Source organism: Microtus pennsylvanicus, chromosome 9 (genome assembly GCF_037038515.1).
Source record: "Microtus pennsylvanicus isolate mMicPen1 chromosome 9, mMicPen1.hap1, whole genome shotgun sequence".
Lineage (NCBI taxonomy): Eukaryota > Metazoa > Chordata > Mammalia > Rodentia > Cricetidae > Microtus > Microtus pennsylvanicus.
This window is the reverse complement of record NC_134587.1, coordinates 47,600,129-47,620,423: the sequence shown is the minus strand read 5'-3', so window position 1 is coordinate 47,620,423 and position 20,295 is coordinate 47,600,129. Positions and strand designations below refer to the sequence as shown.

General features: G+C 46.8%; 1 protein-coding gene across 7 annotated transcripts in view; it reads left to right on the top strand.

Moving 5' to 3' along the window:
* Garnl3 (GTPase activating Rap/RanGAP domain like 3) overlaps positions 1-20,295 on the top strand; it is a 146,405-nt gene that overhangs the window by 82,116 nt on the left and 43,994 nt on the right. For all 7 annotated transcript variants that reach the window (XM_075985910.1, XM_075985911.1, XM_075985908.1 and 4 more), the window contains 6 exons: positions 3,919-3,983; positions 5,030-5,093; positions 9,589-9,615; positions 15,848-15,923; positions 16,488-16,586; positions 19,296-19,399. In XM_075985910.1, the coding sequence (XP_075842025.1) occupies positions 3,919-3,983; positions 5,030-5,093; positions 9,589-9,615; positions 15,848-15,923; positions 16,488-16,586; positions 19,296-19,399 (435 nt within the window). The remainder of the gene's footprint in view (positions 1-3,918; positions 3,984-5,029; positions 5,094-9,588; positions 9,616-15,847; positions 15,924-16,487; positions 16,587-19,295; positions 19,400-20,295) is intronic.

Sequence of the window (20,295 nt, the reverse complement as noted above, 5' to 3'; positions counted from 1 at the left end):
CCTGGAACTGCAGCGATGAGTGAGTATAAGCAATCATATGGGTGCTGGGAACCAAATCTGGGTCCTCTAGAGGAACAGTTACTGCTCTGAACCACTGAGCTGTCTCCTCAGGTCCTGACCCGAGCTATTTTTAATAATTAAATCTGTGGACTAGCCTACCTTTTAGTTATATTGAAAGAACAGAACATTATTATCTGGCTATAGCCCCTATGATGTCCCCATCTCTCCAGCTTGCTCAGCCAACACCAACGTTCAGCTGCACTGATGGAATTTGTCTTAGATTTCATATTTTCCTTATGTGCTTTTATTGTCTACTTGCTACTCTGATTCAGAAATTTGTTTTCTAGTAATTCTTGTATTTGGTTTTTTTAATAAGTTTTTCCCATTATTCTCTTCTTTTCATTTTATTTTCTAGGACATTTTACACAGACAATATGATACCCTGGTAAAAGCATATGCACATACACGTACTCACACCCCTGCACACCTACATGCACACATACACATATATCAATAGGGTAACAAATTTAAACGACCTAAAAAGAAGGGCTGGGGATAAGACTGTTGATAGGGTGATTGCCCAGCATGCATGAAATCGTGTGTTCAGTCCCCAGCATTGTGTAAAGCAGGTATGGTGGTGCATGCCTGTAATCCCAGCACTTGGGAATCAGAGGCAGGAGAATCAAGAGTTAAAAGTTATCCTCATTTACATAATTAAAGTTTGAGGTCATCTTGGGATATGATATATCACAAAGAAAAAATTTCTAGGAACCACTACTATTCAACAAATTATGATTAGGCACTTCAAAAGTAGTGAGCTAAAACAGTGAAGAATAAAACCTAACGTTTATTGTGCTCTTACTATAGTCTCGAGCTTCCTAATGCTGTGACCCTAGGATACACTTCCTCATCTCCCGGTGACCCCTAACATAAAATTCTTTGTTGCTACTTCATGGCTGTAATTTTGCTACTGTTATAAATCGTAACCTTTTACAATTTCTGATGGTCTCAGGCAAACCCTGTAAAAGAGTCATTAGACCCCCGAAGGGGTCACGACCCACAGTTGAGAACCACTATGCCAGATAATTTCTTAACTCCCCAAATCGTAATACCTGCTGTTGCAATTGCAGAAGTTAAATGGCAGGGCCAAAGTCCCTCCCAGTCGATGACAGACCTGATGTATCCCAGGGCCCAGTGACCAAGGTATCACTACTGTACATAGTTAATTCTATATGTGAGTCTCTGACTCACTGTGTCCTCCTTCGATGTCCCCACCATGTGGCAGAACGCCTGGCACATGTGCACAGCTCGGGAAGTAAATGGCACCAAGGCCTAGCTTAACATCTCTGGATGCTGCTGCTTCCGTTTAAGTAAACTTGTATAGTATTTTCAGAAGTTGTCTTGTTTTGAAGCAGATTTGGGGTAAAAATCTTTTCTGCGTTGCTCGTGAGCTTACTACCAGCAGAGGCGTGTTCATAACAGGGGACCTTAGTGGGACCAAGGTTTACAGGGACAGGTACTTTCCAAGACTCAAAAGAGCTGGAAGGACCAACACATCTTCTCCCTGTGCCACCACCACAGCTGAGGCCATCAGCCTGCTGCCAGCACAGCTATGTGACAAGCAGAGCCATGAACAGGTCTAGGAGACCCTGGCTTGTGTGTGCCCAGTTTCTAGAATGCCTGCATTGTAGTCTCTGCCAATTGTTCCCCTGGTGACAAATAACCGTGCTTTCATTCAGAGCCCCTGTCTTCTGAACCAGGCAGGTGAGTGTCCTCTTTGGGAAGACCGCCATCTTTTCCCTCTCCCTGCTCCTCTAGCGATTGATAGGTAGGTGCATGAGGCAAAGGTTGAGGTCTCATGGCAGCAGAACACACTTGAGTCAGGGGTTAACATATAGAATGAGTTATGTACAGTGGGGTGCATGCCCCATTCCCAGGTTATTTTGGCATTTTTTGTGACATACTCTCATATGACCTTTGGGATAGAGCTGGTCCTTTCTGCTTTTTTAGGTCAGGGGAAAGCTCGTGTTCCTGAAGTCTGTGGGTCTTGCTGTTTTTCCTTGCGTGTGGCCCAAGCTCTGGTCCCTACTAGCCTCTGGACCTCAGCTCTACAGTTTACCCCAGGCCTCACCCCTGCAAGCCGTGGCCTTAGGTCCATATCTGTTCTCTTGCCAGGCATCCACGCTGGCAGCTCCTACCCTTCACCTTGTCTCCACAGGTGCCACGTGGGCTTTAGCTCCTGTGAGAGGTCCTGCCCAGGAAGCAGCCTCTGCCCCATTGCTGCACACGCCTACAGGGCTCTCTCGGGTATCTCTGAAGTGTTTTCCTGTGCTCTCATGGCCTCCCTCTCCTCTTTAACTTCCTTCCCACCTCTTCTGACTTCCAGGGATGAATTTACTTGATATCCCATCATCTTCCTTCTTGATAGCCACCTACATCCTTACCTTAGATGGTTGCTGGATACTGAGCAAGGGCAGGCAGGCAGGACAAACGCAGGGGAAACCTGGCTTATTTCCGTTTCTGAAGGAGTTGTCTGTATTACATATAGACTGTGGTCAGCACCCTGAAGGTGACAAAGCTAATGAAGATGCTGAGATCCCTGAAGATGAGGTCAGGGAGATCTTCCGCATGGAGATCCGAAGGGTAAATGCTGTAAGCACAGGCAAACTAGAAGGGGAAGCTGGAGAACAGTCTAGGCAGAAGGAACAAGAGTTAACAAAGTAGTATTTTGTGGAGCTGCTCTTGGCCACCATTAGAGAAGCGTAGACATGACATTTAAGCTCCAAAACATTGTGAAAGCTGCCAAGGGCTGGCCACTGGGAACATTAATCCCACTGAGAGAGTGTCCATGCCTCCATCTAAATCCTCTCCTATAGGTGCTAAACGTGTGGGCCAACAGCCGGGTAAGTTTTGGTCATAGCTACAAATGGAAATATTGAAGGGGAGAAAATTAAAATCAGAATTATCAGCAGAAGCCAGTTACTACACTCCTGTAACTGCAAGCTGGCAGTGAAGGCTGTGGGAAGTTCAGCTGTCAGCCTCTGTCCAGCCCTCCACACCCACAAGCCCGTTCTGTCTAAAGGCAGCTAGAAGATCAACCAAACACATAACCCTTCTGCAAGTAGTCTTTCTGCATGTCTGTGCTTGGTTTTTGAGGTGTTGGGGATGGAGCCAGGATAACGCACGCTCTAGGCTAGTGAGTATCCCCACTACTGTATGGATGTTGTCTGAACACGTGGGGAAGATTTTTATATAGAAACAATTTCAGACTCACTGTAGAAATTCCACCCAGAAAACACAGCAGGCACAAAGAGGAGGATCAAAGTCTTCTGCTCAGAGAAGTTATAATATCTCCTTCTGGGAGATTCTACACATGCATGTTGGCAGGTGAACACACATGTGCATGCATGCATACATCCATTGTTATACAAACCAGGTCATGTCCAGCCTGTACTTCTGAATCTGCACAGTGCTCACCTCTGGTTGCCTGGTATGTGCAGATACAGGCCTCCACCTAGGGCATTTGATGTTTCTACCAGAAAATACAGAGTGGTTTTATTTAAATATTGACTCTAGAAAGCTGCAGACAGGAGATGGGAAAGGAGAGCTGTGCCAGATTGTAGTGAAGAAAACCTCAAGTCCACAGCCCCTGTCCACATAGTTACTCATGAAGATACCATTGTCAGCTCCCACAAGTTGTACTGGGCTTGTCTCTTGAACAACTGCTTTTGGCTTAGCTGTCTACCATGGTACCAAGATTCGAGGCCTGGTGTGTTGAGTTCTGCTCAGAACCAAAAGTTTGTATGAGAGAGAGGGGTGCCGACAGCCAGAGTAGAGAGAAAGAACAGATGTGGTTTTACCACAGCGACCGGATGAGGCTCTTTAGACTCATCACTGATGGTGCTTTGTTTCTTCCAGGGTACGCAAAAAATATGCCTTCCTTACAGTCCCACCAAGACACTGTCTGTGAAGTCTATCTTAAGGTGAGTTCTCACAGACAGTCAGAGGCCCATGCGTGTAGATTGCATGTTCCTGGGATCCTTGTGCATTCGCTTTCCTTGACTGGCATGCCAGGCATTCCCTCCTAGAGTCTCCAAGGCAGCCCCAGAGAGCAGGACAAATGATGAAATGGAGACTCAGAGCAAAGCCAGGGTTTCCAGTGGTGGCTGAGCTTCCCTCTGTGCTGTGCCCTTCTCCTGCTGCGTGTTTGTTTGTTTTCCTTGTGCTCGCTTGGATACTTCAGGTTTAGAAAGAAAATCAAGAAATCTTTTCATTTCATTTTTATACTTTGAAATAGAAACCCAGATATCAGCAAAGGCTTCCTGGGGGGATGTGCCTTATTCTTCACTGAACAGCGAGTGAAGGGATTGGAACATCTGGCTCCTGTCCCTGTTTCCCACCTCCCTCTCAAATCTCTCCCAGACCTGGGGAAAGCTGCCACTCAGGTGGAGCCTGTCACTCTGTCCCCAACTAAGATACTGCATCCTAATGACAGTAGCCTCTTTGTCAGACACTGTGCTGAATGCTTCCCAGCATCTGCTCACTGACTCTAACTAGGCTGCATGAAGTCCACCTGTGGTTGCCTCCATTCCCCTAAGAGGACTCAGGCCTCGGAGAGCAGGAGAGACTCTGCAGAGCTAGTTAACTGCAGGGTTTAAACTAGGTGTCTCTGGCTCTGGGACTCGGCAGTAAAGGGTATCGAAGACGTATGAAATTGTCAATAACAGAACAATAAATAAGTCAGTAGCAATCTGGGAGAATAGCAGGACAGAAGGATGCCTGACACTGCCGTCCGTGATGACTGCCGCGCTCTCACTGAATGGGTGTCCTGAAGGGACAGTTACCCATGGCAGTTGGTGACGTTCACGGAGTCGCGCACCGTTCCTTCACTTGCTGATCAGCGTTTTCAATGTCAGGCTCTTCAGAGAATCCACCATGACTCTTCTAGACAACACTGTCTATTTCTCCAGAGAACTCACTCTTGCTTCAGCTCCCACCTCACTGAATCACTCTGTTTGCTCTGTTTCAGTGCCATGAACCTGGACAAGTTTGAGAAAGGCCCTCGGGAAATCTTTCACCCCGAGATACAAAAGGTAAAGGAAGCTATGGCTTCATAGCAATGAGTGGACTCAGTCTCACCTTGCCAGGATGGTAGGGCAGGCTGGTCTGCCCAGAGAGAAGGAAGTGTGGTGTCATGATGAGGGTGAGGTGTGTGTGTGTGTGTGTGTGTGTGTGTGTGTGTGTGTGTGTGTGTGTGTGTGGAGAGAGAGAGAGAGAGAGAGAGAGAGAGAAAGAGAGCAGTTGTACCTTCATCGTGCAGCTGTAACTGATTTAGCTCTGAAATTTTAGAACTGTGGCCATCCTCCCTAGGATGCCAGCCAGCAGAGCAAAGCTGAGCTTCCAGGAGGTAGGCTGTGCCCATCTAGATGACACAGAAGAAGCTTGAGAGGCAGCTTGAGCTGTGTCTAGGAGGCAGCAGGGTCTGTAAGCAGAGTGAGGTGGATGAGTTCATTTGCGGGGGTACCTCAGATGAGATGTGGAGGACTGAGCAGACCATAAACAGTTATTTTCTGTATCCCTTAAAGGTAAGCTTTGAATTGAGGTCATCGTTGCTAAACCTGGACATACAGAGTGGAATGTCCTCATGCCTTTATAAAATTTATAAAATACTATTTGTTTGACCACCAGAACAGCATGGTAGTAGAAGGAAAGAAGTGACTTCTGCAAGTCACTGATTTCCACATGCGTGTCAAAGCACTGTGTGCATCTGCACACACAGACACATGCTAAATAAATAAATAAACAAGTATTTGTGCCCTGCAAGAATAAACTCAGCAAAATTTAGTGTGTTAGGTTCAACTAAGCAAATTTAAGATACACTATGCTTAAAGTGACTTTGGAAACCTTAAGAACAAATTAGAAGTATAAATACATCCATAGCAGTATGTCTTTACTGCTTCATTGTACAACTTAGTTTTGTTTTTTTTTATAAAAAAGACAGGATCTTACCATAAAGTCCAGGCTAACCTAGAACTCACTTTATAAACCAGGCTGGCCTCAAGCTCACATCCTTTTCTGCCTTAGCCCCAGCAATGCTGAGAGCATGGTGCCTGGGAGTGATCCCCACTCTGAAGACCCCACCCCAGAGTCCTGGAGGGGCAGCCCTGTGGTGTGCTGTGTATCAGCTGCCTTCCCTCCCACAGAGTAACAGATGACCAGACAGGAGTCGGCAGTACCTGCGACTGACATCACCATTCTGTGCCTATGGAAAAGCCGTTTCATGCTCTCCTATAGCTGTGCACCCCCTTACCGAGGAACACTCATGAGCCTCCCTGGGCCTGAGTATGAGGCCCAGTCCCCAAAGTCATGCTGTCAGAGCTGCCCCAGCTTCTGCGCGTTACTGCTAGGAGCTCTTCACAGTCACAGGATCCACACAGTGAGTGGAAGCTGAACCAGCCTCATTATGAGAAGGAAGGGGGCTGGTCCTATTAGAACACTGTCCCTCTGCTTCTGCTTGCTAGGATGCAGTGACGTTTTTCTTGATCAGATTCCTTCCAGAAGCAATGTGTGTGATTAAGTTGGCTTTAAGTAAGTGGAAAGTGGGATCTCTGTGTTTTCTTCCTGCCTCTCTATCACCTTGAATCCTAGACAGTTGTCCATGACTTTCCTGGTGACCAGGGATTGTATAAACATCTATAGAACTAAATCTGAATGTTTAAAGCATGTCTAGGACCTTAAGTATATATAACATTGCACCCTCTTAAATCTAATATTTGTTTTTGTTTTGTTGTTGTCGGTGGTGGTTCTTATGGGTTTTTTTGTTTTTTTGACATAAGGTAGCCTTTGCTGTCCTGGAACTTTCTCTGTAGACCAAGCTGGCCTTGAACTCACAGAAATCCACCTCCCCCTGCCTCCTGAGTGCTAGGATTAAAGGTGTGCATGACCACTGCCTGGCAAATATTTGTTTTTTTAAAACTTAATATTAGCTACAAACTGATGCTTAAAATCAAAATTCCATAAAACAATAGCAGGGATTGGCACTAGTTAAGTTTGAAGAATGATTTCAGATCCCCAGAGCTGACTGAAAGCAGTAGTGAGCATCTGTGATCACAGCACACGAACAGCAAGAGGAAAGGCAGAGATGGGAAAATCTTCAGAAGCCCATGGGTCAGCTTAGCTTGCTGCACACAGTGGAAACCAGTAAGACACCCAGTGCCAGACAATGTGGAAAGCAAGAGCCAACATCACAGATTGTGTTCTGACATCCACACATGACCTGTGACATACACATCTCCCACCATACATACATACATACATACATACATACACACACAGACATGTACACACAGACACAAAGAAAAACAACATCACTAGGACTTTATTAAGAAACACCATTACTGACATAAAATTAGACCTTTCAGGCTAAAATTACAAACTGGGAAACAACAAAAGTAGACCTAGTTGTTCCTCGTAAATCCAGAAATGAATTTTTAAAACTCTGAATGCTGCCAAATAGACATTGGTTGACCTGGCATTGATGCCTGGCAGGAGCACCCACTTTTTTTTTAAATTGATTTTGTTGAGCTCTACATTTTTCTCTGCTCCCTTCCTTTTACCTCCCCTTCCCCTTTCAACCCTCTCCCATGATCCCCATTCTCCCAATTTACTCAGAAGATCTTGTCTTTTTCTACTTCCCATGTAGATTAGATCCATGTATGTCTCTCTTAGGGTCCTCATTGTTGTCTGGGTTCTCTGGGATTGTGATGTGTAAGCTGGTTTTCTTTGCTTTATGTTTAAAAACTACTTATGAGTGAGTACATAGGAAAATTGTCTTTCTGGGTCAGGGTGACCTCAATACGATGTTTTCTAGATCCCATCCATTTTCCTCCATCCAGGTCTAGTAAGGTAAGCATCCAAACTGCCTAGGCTCCCACAAAGCCAGTACATGCAGTAGGATCAAAAACCCATTGCCATTGTTCTTGAGTTCTCAGTAGTCCTCATTGTCCACTATGTTCAGTGAGTCCAGTTTTATCCCATGCTTTTTCAGACCCAGGCCAGCTGGCCTTGGTGAGTTCCCAATAGAACATTCCCATTGTCTCAATGTGTGGGTGCGCCCCTCGCGGTCCTGAGTTCCTTGCTCGTGCTCTCTCTCCTTCTGCTCCTGATTTGGACCTTGAGATTTCAGTCCAGAGGAGCACCCACTTCTAAGCGCATGTAATCGAAACCAAGGAAGATACAAAGGGAATGTGGCCTGGTAGCCTGTGACATCTCTCCTGCCACCAGGGCTGGATGTTGGACCCCTGGGGACTCCCACAGCCTGCCCACCAAGGAAAGCCCCAACCAGGCCTGGGACAGTAGCAGAGTGCCCAGTCCTGACACTGCCGGACTAAAGGCCGCTGGGAAGCTCTTGGTGTCTTATTCACCATGCTGTGTACTTGCAGGTGTCAGAATAACCAGGCCACATGACCTTAACCCATGCTCTGCTGAATCTCCAGTTCCTTACCTGTAATTCTGGAGTAACTCGGCTGCATGGCACAGTGGTTGAGATCAAAGGAAATTATGGAAAAGAGGATCTTGCAATAAAGTGTGTAATGACGTGCAAATAAGAAGTGTGTCTAAAAGTATAAAATACATGACAGTTTTATTTTTTCCCCTGGATTAAAAAAAAAACAATGATGACCGCATTCCAAACAAAAGAGCCCTTGTGTCAGAAAAGGTGCAGAGCTTTGTGTGTCTCATGTACTTCTTTAGGAATTGTCAGCTTCCCGGGTGACAAGGAGGGTGAGGGCCCCTCAGCCTCTTCCTTCTCTATCCTGGCCCTCCTGGCCATTCTCATGGCTGCCATGGCTTGACTGGAGCCACCTCCCCACCTCCACACACCCAGTGACCTCTGCTGGGGTCCTTGGCCTTGGTGTCTGCTTGCCAACTTCTTCCGAAGTTCATTGTGAAGTAACTGAGTGCGAAAACCTGTTTGCCAGGCATCCCCCACGCTCCCCCACGCTCTGTCACTCTCCACAGTGACCTGCACAGGACAAGAGAATGGGTAAGGAACAGACCCAGATAGGTCAAATGATTGGTACACAACACAGTTGTAGGCAGCAGAGCAAGCAAGGTCTCAAAGCCAGGACTCTTTAGGGTCTGCACTGCTCCTGCTAACCCAGGAGAGGGTCTCTTCAAGGCAGCTGATGTAGTGTGCAGCAAGCAATGAGAGGCAGCGGACCAATTCCTTGACCCTCCTGTCCGCCTTTGGCTCTGGTGTTCAGGTCTCTAGTTCTCAGCTGTGTCTCCTTACCAAAGGCATGCTTTCCTGTAGCGGTGAGTGTGCTTGATTCAGGGAGGGTGAGCAGCGATTAGTGTCCAATTCCAGAGGTTTTCTGAGAGATGGGTGGCCCAACCAGGGTTTTGTTTTCAGTTGTTTACTTTTGGTTTTGTTGTTCCTTAAAGAGAGATCCCATAACCAACTTCTGTTTTTTCCAAAATGTCATAGCATTAAATCGTGTGAGTATGTAAAGCTTGGTGTTCTCAGAGAACCAAAATCCAGTCATCACCACGATATACAAATATAACTTCTGAAACTTTCCTTGACAGGACTTGCTGGTTCTGGAAGAGCAAGAGGTGAGTAGTCTATCAGCGGATCTGTCCCTGCCCCTTAGCAGCCAGTGGCGTCCCTTCTCTGTGAGCACAGCCCTTTCTCTGTGAGCACAGCTCCTACTCTGTGAGCACAGCCCTTTCTCTGTGAGCTTCACTGTGAGTGCAGCCCCTTTTCTGTGAGCACTGCCTTATCTTTGAATCACACGTTGGTCATCTGCAGTGTGGGCTTGTACTCACAGAGGCCTTTCTGAAGGGCTTGTCCAAGGTCTCCTTCAGAACTTTCGTACAGCTATCTATAGACCAGTGTACTTAAATCTGCATAATGTATGAATGCAGTGTAAAGAGGGGCTCATTTCCATTCAACTAGAATGTCTGTGCCTTAACCACACATTTTACTGCACTAGATGCCAAAGAGATCTGCATGCTTCATTTCGTTACCCCCAGTGAAGACTATACTTTCAGGGATCATTTCCATAGTTTGTTACCCCCAGTGTGTGTGTGTGTGTGTGTGTGTGTGTGTATGATGTGCACGTGTGCGCACGTTCACTTTTCTGTGCATGTGCCTGTGTGCGTCGTGGAAATAACTGAGTAAGGAATTGGTGGCTTGTGCATATTATCTGTAACAGAAATGAAAATATCATTTGTCTGGTTGCTTGGGTCAAACTTAATAAAGTCCTAACTCCTCCATTTCTGATACCCCAAGTATAATCTATCTCCTCACCTAGTTGACATAGCTTTATAAAATCTCCTGAGCTCAAATGTCTCAGTGGCTTTGGCACAGCCACTCCAGCGTGTTGATAACACCCACTTCATCTCTGGCCTTCACTGTACAGGCCAGATCTCTGTTTCTCAATTTTGTCTCCTTATCCTTTGTTGATGACTTGGAGGGGCGAGCAGAGGCACCATCCATCAGAGCCTTTCTGAGAGATGGTGGCCAAGCCTTCCCATTTAATCGTGCAGTTTCTCATCTAGAATCAGTAGGGAACACTGACCTTGATTCTAGTCCATCCTAGTCATAAACTATGAGTTGTGATGATGGGCAGGAAAAACAGAAAACAGAACTTAATATGGAACACTGACCTTGGTTCTAGTCCATCCTAGTAATAAACTATGAGTTGTGATGATGGGCAGGAAAAACAGAAAACAGAACTTAATATGGAACACTGATAATGAAGGTGGTGACCTGTGCTCATGACGGCACAGACAGCCATCCCCACAAGAGACGTGGGGCTCTATGTTGTAGTACACGCAAGGGGGAACCAGTGAACTGCAAGCAGGCGGACCCCTGTAAGTACAGAGATTGTCTCAGCTTGAGTTACTATTGCTGTGATGAAACACAATGACCAGAAGTAGATTGGGGCGGAAAAGGTTTAGTTGGCTTATGCTTCCACATCGCTGTTCATCATTGAAGGAACTCAAACAGGGCTAGTACCTGGAGGTGAGAGCTGATGCAGACGCCACAGAGAGCTGTTATTGGCTTGCTCGACCTGCTTTCGTATAGAACCCAGGATCACCAGCCCAGGGATATTCCCACCCACAATGGGCTGGGCCCTCCCCAATCAATCACTAATTAAGAAAATGCCCAGCCAGATTACAAAGGCATTTTCTCAGTTGAAGCTCCCTCCTTTCAGGCGACTTTAGCTGTGTCAAGCTGACATAATGCTAGCCAGGACACTGTACCGGCAGCAGTATCCGGGAACCAGCAGGGCTGGTTTTTTTTTTTTTTTTTTTTTTTTTTTTTTTTTTTTTTAATAAGGCCATCCTTTCTTAGTGCCAGCGATTCTTCTGGATTCACTGGGAGTTTCTGCTCAGACTTCCCTTTTTACAGAAAGAATATGATTTAGAGAATTAATTCCGTAGATAAAGTTAGAACTAGGGGCTGGACAAGTGGCTCAGCAGTTAAGGGCACGCAGGGCAGGTTCAGTTCCTAGCACCGACATAGTGGCTCACAACCATCTATAACTCCAGTTCCAATACCCTCTTCAGGCCTCCACAGGCACCAAGCACACATGTATATATGCAGGCAAACATGTATGCACATAAAATAGATCTTTTTTAAATTTAGAAATATTTTAACTTCCAAACAAATAGAAATGACAAATGTGCCTGTTTCTGTGCTTGAGCAGGACCGAGTCCTGAGGAGATCAGTGCCTATACTCTCCAGCAGGCAGCTCCCTCCAGGGGCCCAGACTGAACTTGGGACCTGGAAAACTCCCTACAGCCCTCAAAATGCTGTTATGATCCAGTAGTCCCAGATCAAACTATCTCTTCTAAAGTACGAAACAGCTCATTATGTTGACCGACACCCTGGTTTTTGAAAACAGATGAATGTTTTCCACTCATGGTGGGCATCATTCAGGAAGCCTCAACTACCAGATTATTTCCGGAGAGTCCTAGAATATTCAAGAACTTAAAACAACACCAGTCTTCTGGAATGTTCCTGAAGCAGAAAGTTCTATACAATTTCTCATTTAAACTGGGACTCTCTGGAGACAGCAGAGAAGAGAGATGCAGGCCAGGGCCATCGTGGCAAACCTGGAGTCATGCTCTCCTTGTAAGTGGCCTAGGAGACTAGAAATCTCTGTATGCCAGGGAACCTGGGCAGTCCCCGTCCTGCACCCTCCACGCCCTAAGACTTTGCGCTGCCTGAGCCTGGCTGGGATAACGTGTCTTACAAACCCAGCCCCTCCAAGGCCTCAGCCAGGGTACCCGTAGCACACTGCCAGCCTCACAACAGCCCCGTGAAGTTGCATGAAGTTTTGGCTACTGACATGAAGGCCCCATCTCTGCCTGTGCTCTTCTCAGCTTTGCTCAGCACAGACCTGTCCTGGGAACACTATGTGCTATTGGCAAGAACCATGGTCAAAAGTCAGGAGGCCTAGATCCCAGCTCTAGTCTGTTGCTCACTTATAACCAGTCTTTGGCAAGTCTCTTCTTCCCTGGACGTCCCTGTCTGTGGGCTGTGGGCCCTTTCTGGTCCTAACAACTTGCTAGTTCACCTAGTCCTTCTGCCCTGTGCTTACTGTCTATCAGATCAGTTGAACCTGATCCTGGGCCGCCTAGAAGCCTCCCAGTTTGTTCCCTTTGTCCACTGGTTCTCAGTCTGCTTTCGGGACAGCAGCAAGAGCATCTCATGGGAACCTTTTTGATGCAAACTTTCAAGGCAGATACCAGACCTAGTGAGCTGGAAACACTGGACCGTGAGCCAGTCATCTTCTAGCAACCCCTCCAGGGCTCCCGATGCCTGGAGGCCAAGTTTGGAGGACCAGTGCTTCAGACGTTTTGTGATTGCTCTAACAGGGCTATCTGCTAGACTACAGATTTCTATGGGTGCTTTTGTTGTTGTGGTGGTGGTGGTTTGGTTTTTCAAGACAGGGTTTCTCTGTAGCATTGGAGCCTGTTGTCCTGGAAATCACTCTGTAGACCGGGTTGGCCTTGAACTCACAGAGATCCACCTGTCTCTGCCTCCTGAGTGCTGGGATGAAAAGCATGCACCACCATCACCTGGTTATGGGTGCTTTTTAAGAGGGAGCAAGAACAGAAGAGGTGCCTCCATCTTGGAGACACATGATTACTGTCATTTCTCCAGATAAGGAAGAAAAGTGATGGCCGTAGAAACCTGAATAGGGCCAGGTGGTGGTGGCGCACGCCTTTAATCCCAGCACTTGGGAGGAAGAGGCAGGCGGATCTCTGTGAGTTCGAGACCAGCCTGGTCTACAAGAGCTAGTTCCAGGACAGGCTCCAAAACCACAGAGAAACCCTATCTCGAAAAAGCAAAAAAAAAAAAAAAAGAAAGAAAAAAGAAACCTGAATAGGTAGAGGTCCCCGATGAAACTGCAGAGATCAGGGCTGGAGGGTTAGCCCAGTGATTAAGAGTATGCTGCTCTTCATGGAGCCCGAGTTTGGTTCCCAACGCCCACTTAGGCAACCCATACTACCTCCTGTAATTCCAGCTTCAGGGGTCTCCCACCTCAGGCCTCCATGAACACCTGAAGTCATATGCACACGCTGCCACACATACAACTTAAAACAAGAAAGTAAGCCTTTAAAAAAAATCTCCCCCAAAAAAACAGCCAAAAGCTGGCCAGTGGAGAAAAAGCAAGTGCTTTCTGTCCACCTTTGCTGTTTTCCTTGCTCCTTACGCAGTGATGATGCCACATTTGTCCCCAGCCCTGTGCTTGCTCTGCAAACTCAATACTAATTAAAGTCTGGGGTCATCTTCCAGCAACTCAGGCTCCAGTGAGAAACAGAGACATATACAAGATAAGAATTATAGTGAGGGCTGGGCAATGGTGGCACACATTTTTAATCCCAGCCCTGGGAGGCAGAGGAAGGTGAATCTCTGTGAGTTCAAGGCCAGCCTGGTCTACAGAGTGAGTTCCAGGACAACCAGGGCTACACAGAGAAACCCAGTCTTAGAGGAAAAAATTATAGTGGGGATAATGGCATAAAGGGTGAATGGTGGCAGTGGTAGGTGACCTCTCTGGAAATTGCTGTTGGAGCTGAGGCTCGTCTGCTGGGGAAGAGTTCTGGGTTTAGGGTTGAGGTAGCAACGCCCTCTTTACTTCTGTCTGTACAGAAAGTCACTGCAGGGCATGTACCTATTTGCCAGGTGTATTAGGGAGAGAAAGGTTTTGAAGCACAGCCTCAGGCATGGCTTTTCAGATTCTTTTCTTTTTCTTTTCGGAAGTATATGTGTGTGCAGTGTGTGCATGTTTGTGCGTGTTTGGGTACATGTGCACTTACACATAGATGCCTTGGGTTGACATCAGGACTCATCCACTGTCCCTCTTCTACCTTATTCATTGAGTCAGGATCTCTGAGTCAAATACAGAGCTCCCTAAACCATTCACTTTTGCTAGCCAACTTGCTTTGGGGATCCCCTAACTCTCTGCGTTTCTGGGCTTAGGAAGGCAGGCACCTTATCATACCTAGCACACATCCATGTGGGTTCTGGGGATCTGGATTCTAGTTCTCTTGCATGTGTGATGAATACTTCAATCACTGAGCCATCGACAGGCTGGGTTTTCAGAGTCTTAATTTTACCACTTCACTTCTGAGTCCTGGTGTTCTTCCTTGACCTCCCACCCCTGGCCCCATTGGCTAGTACTCTAGATCACTCGCACCTTGACCGACCAACACCCAGAATCCTTCGCCTAGTGGCGGGTCAGTCGGCTTTTTAATGCTGATGTTCTTCCGGCAATGGGCTTTTATTATTACGTAATGCAAGCACGCACAGAAGTATAGAGAGTGACATACAAATCCCCGCCCAGATTAGGACAAAATCATTAAGAACACAAAGTGGAGGGGCTAGAGAGAAGGCTCAGCAATTAAGAAGTTGTACTGCTTGTGCAGAGAACTCAGGTTTGGTTCCCAGCGCTCACATCCAGCAGCTCATGCTGCCTGTAACTCCAGCTCCAAGGAGCCCTCTTCTGCGGGCACATGGACTTGTGTGATGCATAGAACCACCACATACATATATGATAATGAATTGTGGCCACACGTAACAAACACATAAGTAATAACCAAGTCTTTAAAGAGTAACAGCTGCCCGTCTTTCTGCCCCCTGACTCCATTCCTCTGTCGTCTTCTCTTCCCTGAAGCAGCTTCCATCACACATTGGTGTTGGTCCTTTCTGCAGGGTCGGATTCTATGAGTCCTCTGCAGAGCTGAGAATCATAAACTCAAACTGGGAATAGCCGTGCTTGCTTGGCTTGCTTTGTCTTTCATTTGCACATCTGTGACTTGTTCAGATTAAATATCTTCAGGAGTGGGGGCGAGCTTTTCATATAAATTGCCCACAATTTCCATATCTATTTCTAGAAGAGCCTACCAGACTTTAGTCTAAGATTGTTATGTTTGGCTCTGAGTTACAATTAGCTCCCCTAGTCTTCTGGGAACTGTTGCTGACGGGTGGATCAGAATGTGGTGCCAGACCCATGAGTGCCTGTGGCCGTTTGTCATCAGTACCCTGCTGCCCCTGCTCGGGCTTGGAATCCTCCTGATGTCAGCAATAATGAAATTACAGCTGGACTGGTAGAGAAATGGATCGCCTCACCTGCTAGCTATTTTGTAAGCTTTAGAAATATGAGAGTCTCTTACTAACAATGGTCAGTTGGGACTCATGGGAGGAAGGACTCCCCCAAGTGTCCACTCTTGCGACTGCACTGATCCGAAATGCAAACACTGTACCTTAAAACTCTGTGTGCTTCAGTGATAAAATTAACTTGCATGTCTTTTGCTGTCTCATTGTAAGGGCTCTGTGAATTTCAAATTCGGGGTTCTTTTTGCCAAAGATGGACAACTTACAGACGACGAGATGTTCAGCAATGGTGAGCAGCCCCTCCCCACCCCTGCTGAGGAAGACCCTGCCCTTCACCTCACCCCTGCTGAGAGAGACCCTGCTCTTTGCTGCTTTCCTGCAGCTGAAACTGAATATTTGATTGGGCTGGCATCTCCAATCCCAGGAGGCGGCTTACAGAGTTTCCTAAGGACCAGTTTCATTTGTTTGCCAAGTATTTTACTGATCACCTGACGTCTATGGGTCCCTGCGATGGGCCCTGGGGAACACAGCTGGGAGGGGAGGATTCTCACATGAATTTGGAGAATCTGGTTCTACAGAGTACAAGGTCTTTCCTCGCTGGTTCTGGTTGAGTGACTGTAAAGACAGTTTCCTCTCCCTGTATTTGTAATCTTCATGTTACAGCCCTGTTTATCACTGGGCAAAGCACAGTAGAACCTGGTTCATCTGGATCTGTTTTCCTCCCTCGGCCTCCTCATGGCCCCCAGGTGGAAGGCAATGTGACCTCGTGTTTTGACACTGTGCACATCAACACCGCCTCACTGTCCATTGACCAGAGATCGATGCTTTTCTCATCCCTTGCCTTTTCTTGCAGAAATTGGAAGTGAAGCTTTTCAAAAATTTTTGAATCTCCTCGGAGACACCATTACTCTAAAGGGCTGGACAGGCTACCGTGGCGGTCTGGATACCAAAAGTAAGCTTGCCCCTTGTTGGAATTAGTAAAATTCTGTTACTTGAGGGTCATCCCCAATCTGACATGGGTCACTGGGCATGATCGTCAACTCCACTGACTTTATAAGACCCATGGGACGCACCAGGAGACATGATCAATAAACACATAAAGTCATGCGCAAATGAATGGCATTTCCATCAAGGAAGGATCATCTGTTGTAGAATCTCATAAGGCTATACCGCCTGGTATCATATATCATCATATCATATCATATATATCACCTGCTACCACTGTGGTTCCCCGCATCAAGGGGCACTTACAACGCAAGACTCAGTTGTCCCATAGCTATATTTACCAATGAGCACCATGTGTTCCAAGACCCTGCTGGTCTCTGCGGTCAGTATGCTTAAAGCAGCATGGTCCCTGCCTATGCATAAAGCCGACAGACCCCTGGGCAGCACAGGCGGCACACAGGTAACGGTTATGAAATAGCTTGGCAGTCACTGCTCACAGGAACCAGGAGCCGCATGGAGAGTGCCACAGGCACTCTGCCAAGTCTGGGGAGTAGAACACTTCTCCGAGGGAACCCGGGAGTGATGAGTGGGAACAGTTGGAGTCTTGAGGAAAGAATTCCAAACAGGGAACATCTGTGAAGTCCCTGAGGCAGGAGAGAACATGGTGTGCTATTCTAGAAACTAAGAGAATATCTTTCTGGCTGGAAGGAGCAGAGGGACCAAGAAGGTTGCAACACAGACTAGAGAAGGGAAGGGATGGCCCTGTAGGGAGTTTGAAGTCCCCTTGTATGTCACTGAGTAGGAGAGTAGTGAGGGTCCCTTAGGGCAGACCTGAAGGGAAGATAATCTAGAGGGAGCAGGCTGTCTAGGAGCCTGTCTTCCTGGAAGTCCCCACAAATTCAGCATGAGAGCAATGCATGAGGACTGCCATGGAAATGCCTTTGGTACCAGTTCAGAGGTGGAAGGTGCCACCCAGCCTCCCTCTGACAAACTTTCTCCTGTATGTGATGGGCTCCCAAGCTCAGCACCGTGGTCAGCTCTCAGCTCACTGTGGTGGTCCTGACCGCCATCTACTGAGCCGTCTCATAGCCCAGCTCTCCTGCTAGGTTAGCACTTCTCAGGGACCATCTTGCTGAGTCTTCCCTGCATCCCTGAGAGCTAGATACTACTGTCCTCATTTTCAAATTAAGAAACAGGATCAGAGGGGCTGGAGAGATGGCTCAGAGGTTAAGAGCATTGCCTGCTCTTCCAAAGGTCCTGAGTTCAATTCCCAGCAACCACATGGTGGCTCACAACCATCTGTAATGAGGTCTGGTTCCCTCTTCTGGCCTGCAAGCATACACACAGACAGAATATTGTATACATAATTAATAAATAAATAAATAAACAAATAAATAAATAAAATAGGATCAGAGAAACTGTAACTCCAGTTCTAGGTGATCTGATACCTTCTTTTGGACTCCATGGGCACTGTATATACTTGGTGCACAAACATACATGCAGGCAAAACACTCAAACACATAAAAATATGTAAATCAGCCAGGCTGTGGTGGCACATGCCTTTAATCCCAGCACTCGGGAGGCAGAGGCAGGTGGATCTCTGTGAGTTCGAGGCCAGTCTGGTAGACAAGAGCTAGTTCCGGGACAGGCTTCAAAGCTACAGAGAAACCCTGTCTCAAAAAAAAAACATTAAAAATACTTAAATCTTTAAAAATAAGCGTTAGTCATTGATTTAATCCACCAACTTTAGGAAAAGCTTATACAGCAAAAGATAACTGATATACTGGCTTTAAATCCACAGCCAGACCTGGAGAGCAACTGAAGAAGACAGCGGACACAGACCTCTGACTCCCACACAGGCGCACACACATACGAACACAGCATAACATAGTTCTAAAAATTGAATTACAAAAAGTGATAAAGCTTTAATTTGGGGGAGGGGCACGGGAGCGATACAGCCAATGAAAACTCGGGTCCTAGTCCATCTACCTTCAGAGCCTATGCCTTTAATCAAGCACAGACCTTCAGAACCCTCAACTTGATTTTGTGGGCGTCACAGCCGCATCAGCATGGGAGAATTGTACCCCTTACCCCACAGCCGCAGGAAGGGGGTGCTGCAGCATGCTCTCCCTTACTAGCCAGACTTTTCCTGACTTCCTGTATTATAAGCTAGATGTTCAGCAGGCAGCAGGGAGCTTAGAGAATGTGAGCGAGGTCTTTCCTCATGGGCAGGAGCCTCGAGGGAAGGGCAGAGTTGGCATTCAGGTGATCTACTCCTGCTCACCAGCACAGATTTGAGAATGTACTGTGCACTCACTGCACGCCTTCTTCTGTATAACCCTGAGTGCATTCTCGTGTTTTACAGATAACACCACAGGGACTGTGCACTGCACCCTTCTTCTGTATAACCCTGAGTGCATTCTCGTGTTTTACAGATAACACCACAGGGACTGTGCACCGCACCCTTCTTCTGTATAACCCTGACTGCATTCTTGTGTTTTACAGATAACACCACAGGGACTGTGCACTGCACCCTTCTTCTGTATAACCCTGACTGCATTCTTGTGTTTTACAGATAACACCACAGGGACTGTGCACTGCACCCTTCTTCTGTATAACCCTGACTGCATTCTCGTGTTTTACAGATAACACCACAGGGACTGTGCACTGCACCCTTCTTCTGTATGCCCACTGACTGTGTTCTTGTGTTTTACAGATAACACCACAGGGAGCCACTCAGTCTATACTGTGTACCAAGGGCATGAGGTCATGTTTCACGTTTCCACCATGTTGCCGTATTCCAAAGAGAACAGACAGCAGGTACTTGTGACCACAGGGGCTTTGAAAACACAGCCGTCAGACAGTGACTGAATGTGGGATGACCATTGCAATGATTTATAAATTAGAGACTAGGTGTGTTACTGTGAGCCTGGCTTCAGTTACCAGGGCCAGTTCTGACACTTTTTATAGTGTGTGTGTGAACGGTGAACAAGGCTTAGGAAGCATATTGTTACTGCCTCTGTCACCTAAAGAAGGGTCAGAGATGCTAGTGACCGTATGGTGTACACATATATGTACTTGTACATGTGTGACTGTGGTTTTAAAGACTCACTAGTCTATGTTGTGTTGCCATAACCAAATACTTGAGGACTGGGTACTTTATAAAGAAAAGAGGTTCATTCCGCTCAGAGTCATGTAGCTTTGAGAACACTGATGCTTACTGGGCTTTAGTGAGATACTCATGGTGTCGTCATGTTGGTGCAGATGTAAAAGAAATTGCATGGCAAAGAGGAAGCATGAGAAATCCAGGTTAGGTTCCAGACAGACCTAAGTGAGCAAAAATGAACTCCCACGAGAAAAGCATTAACCCCTCCCAAAACCTCATCACCGTCTACCAGGCCCCGCCTCTCAAAACACCACCACCACCACCCCATAGCAACACCATGCTGGGAGGCAGGCTTCTAGCACATGTAACTGGGAGACCCCCTCAAACCACAAGAAGCCTTACAGACTGTCCTGTATGTAACATGCCTTCACCCTGTGGCTTCGCTCAGTGTGCCTTTGGCCTTGTCAGAATGAGATTCTAGAGCATGAAGTAAGTTGGTGAGCTGGCTAGTTTCTGTCAACCCAGCACAAACTAGAGTCATTTGGGAGGAGGGAACCTCAATTCAGAAAATACTCTCACCAGAGTGGCCTGTGGTGCATTTTTTAAATTG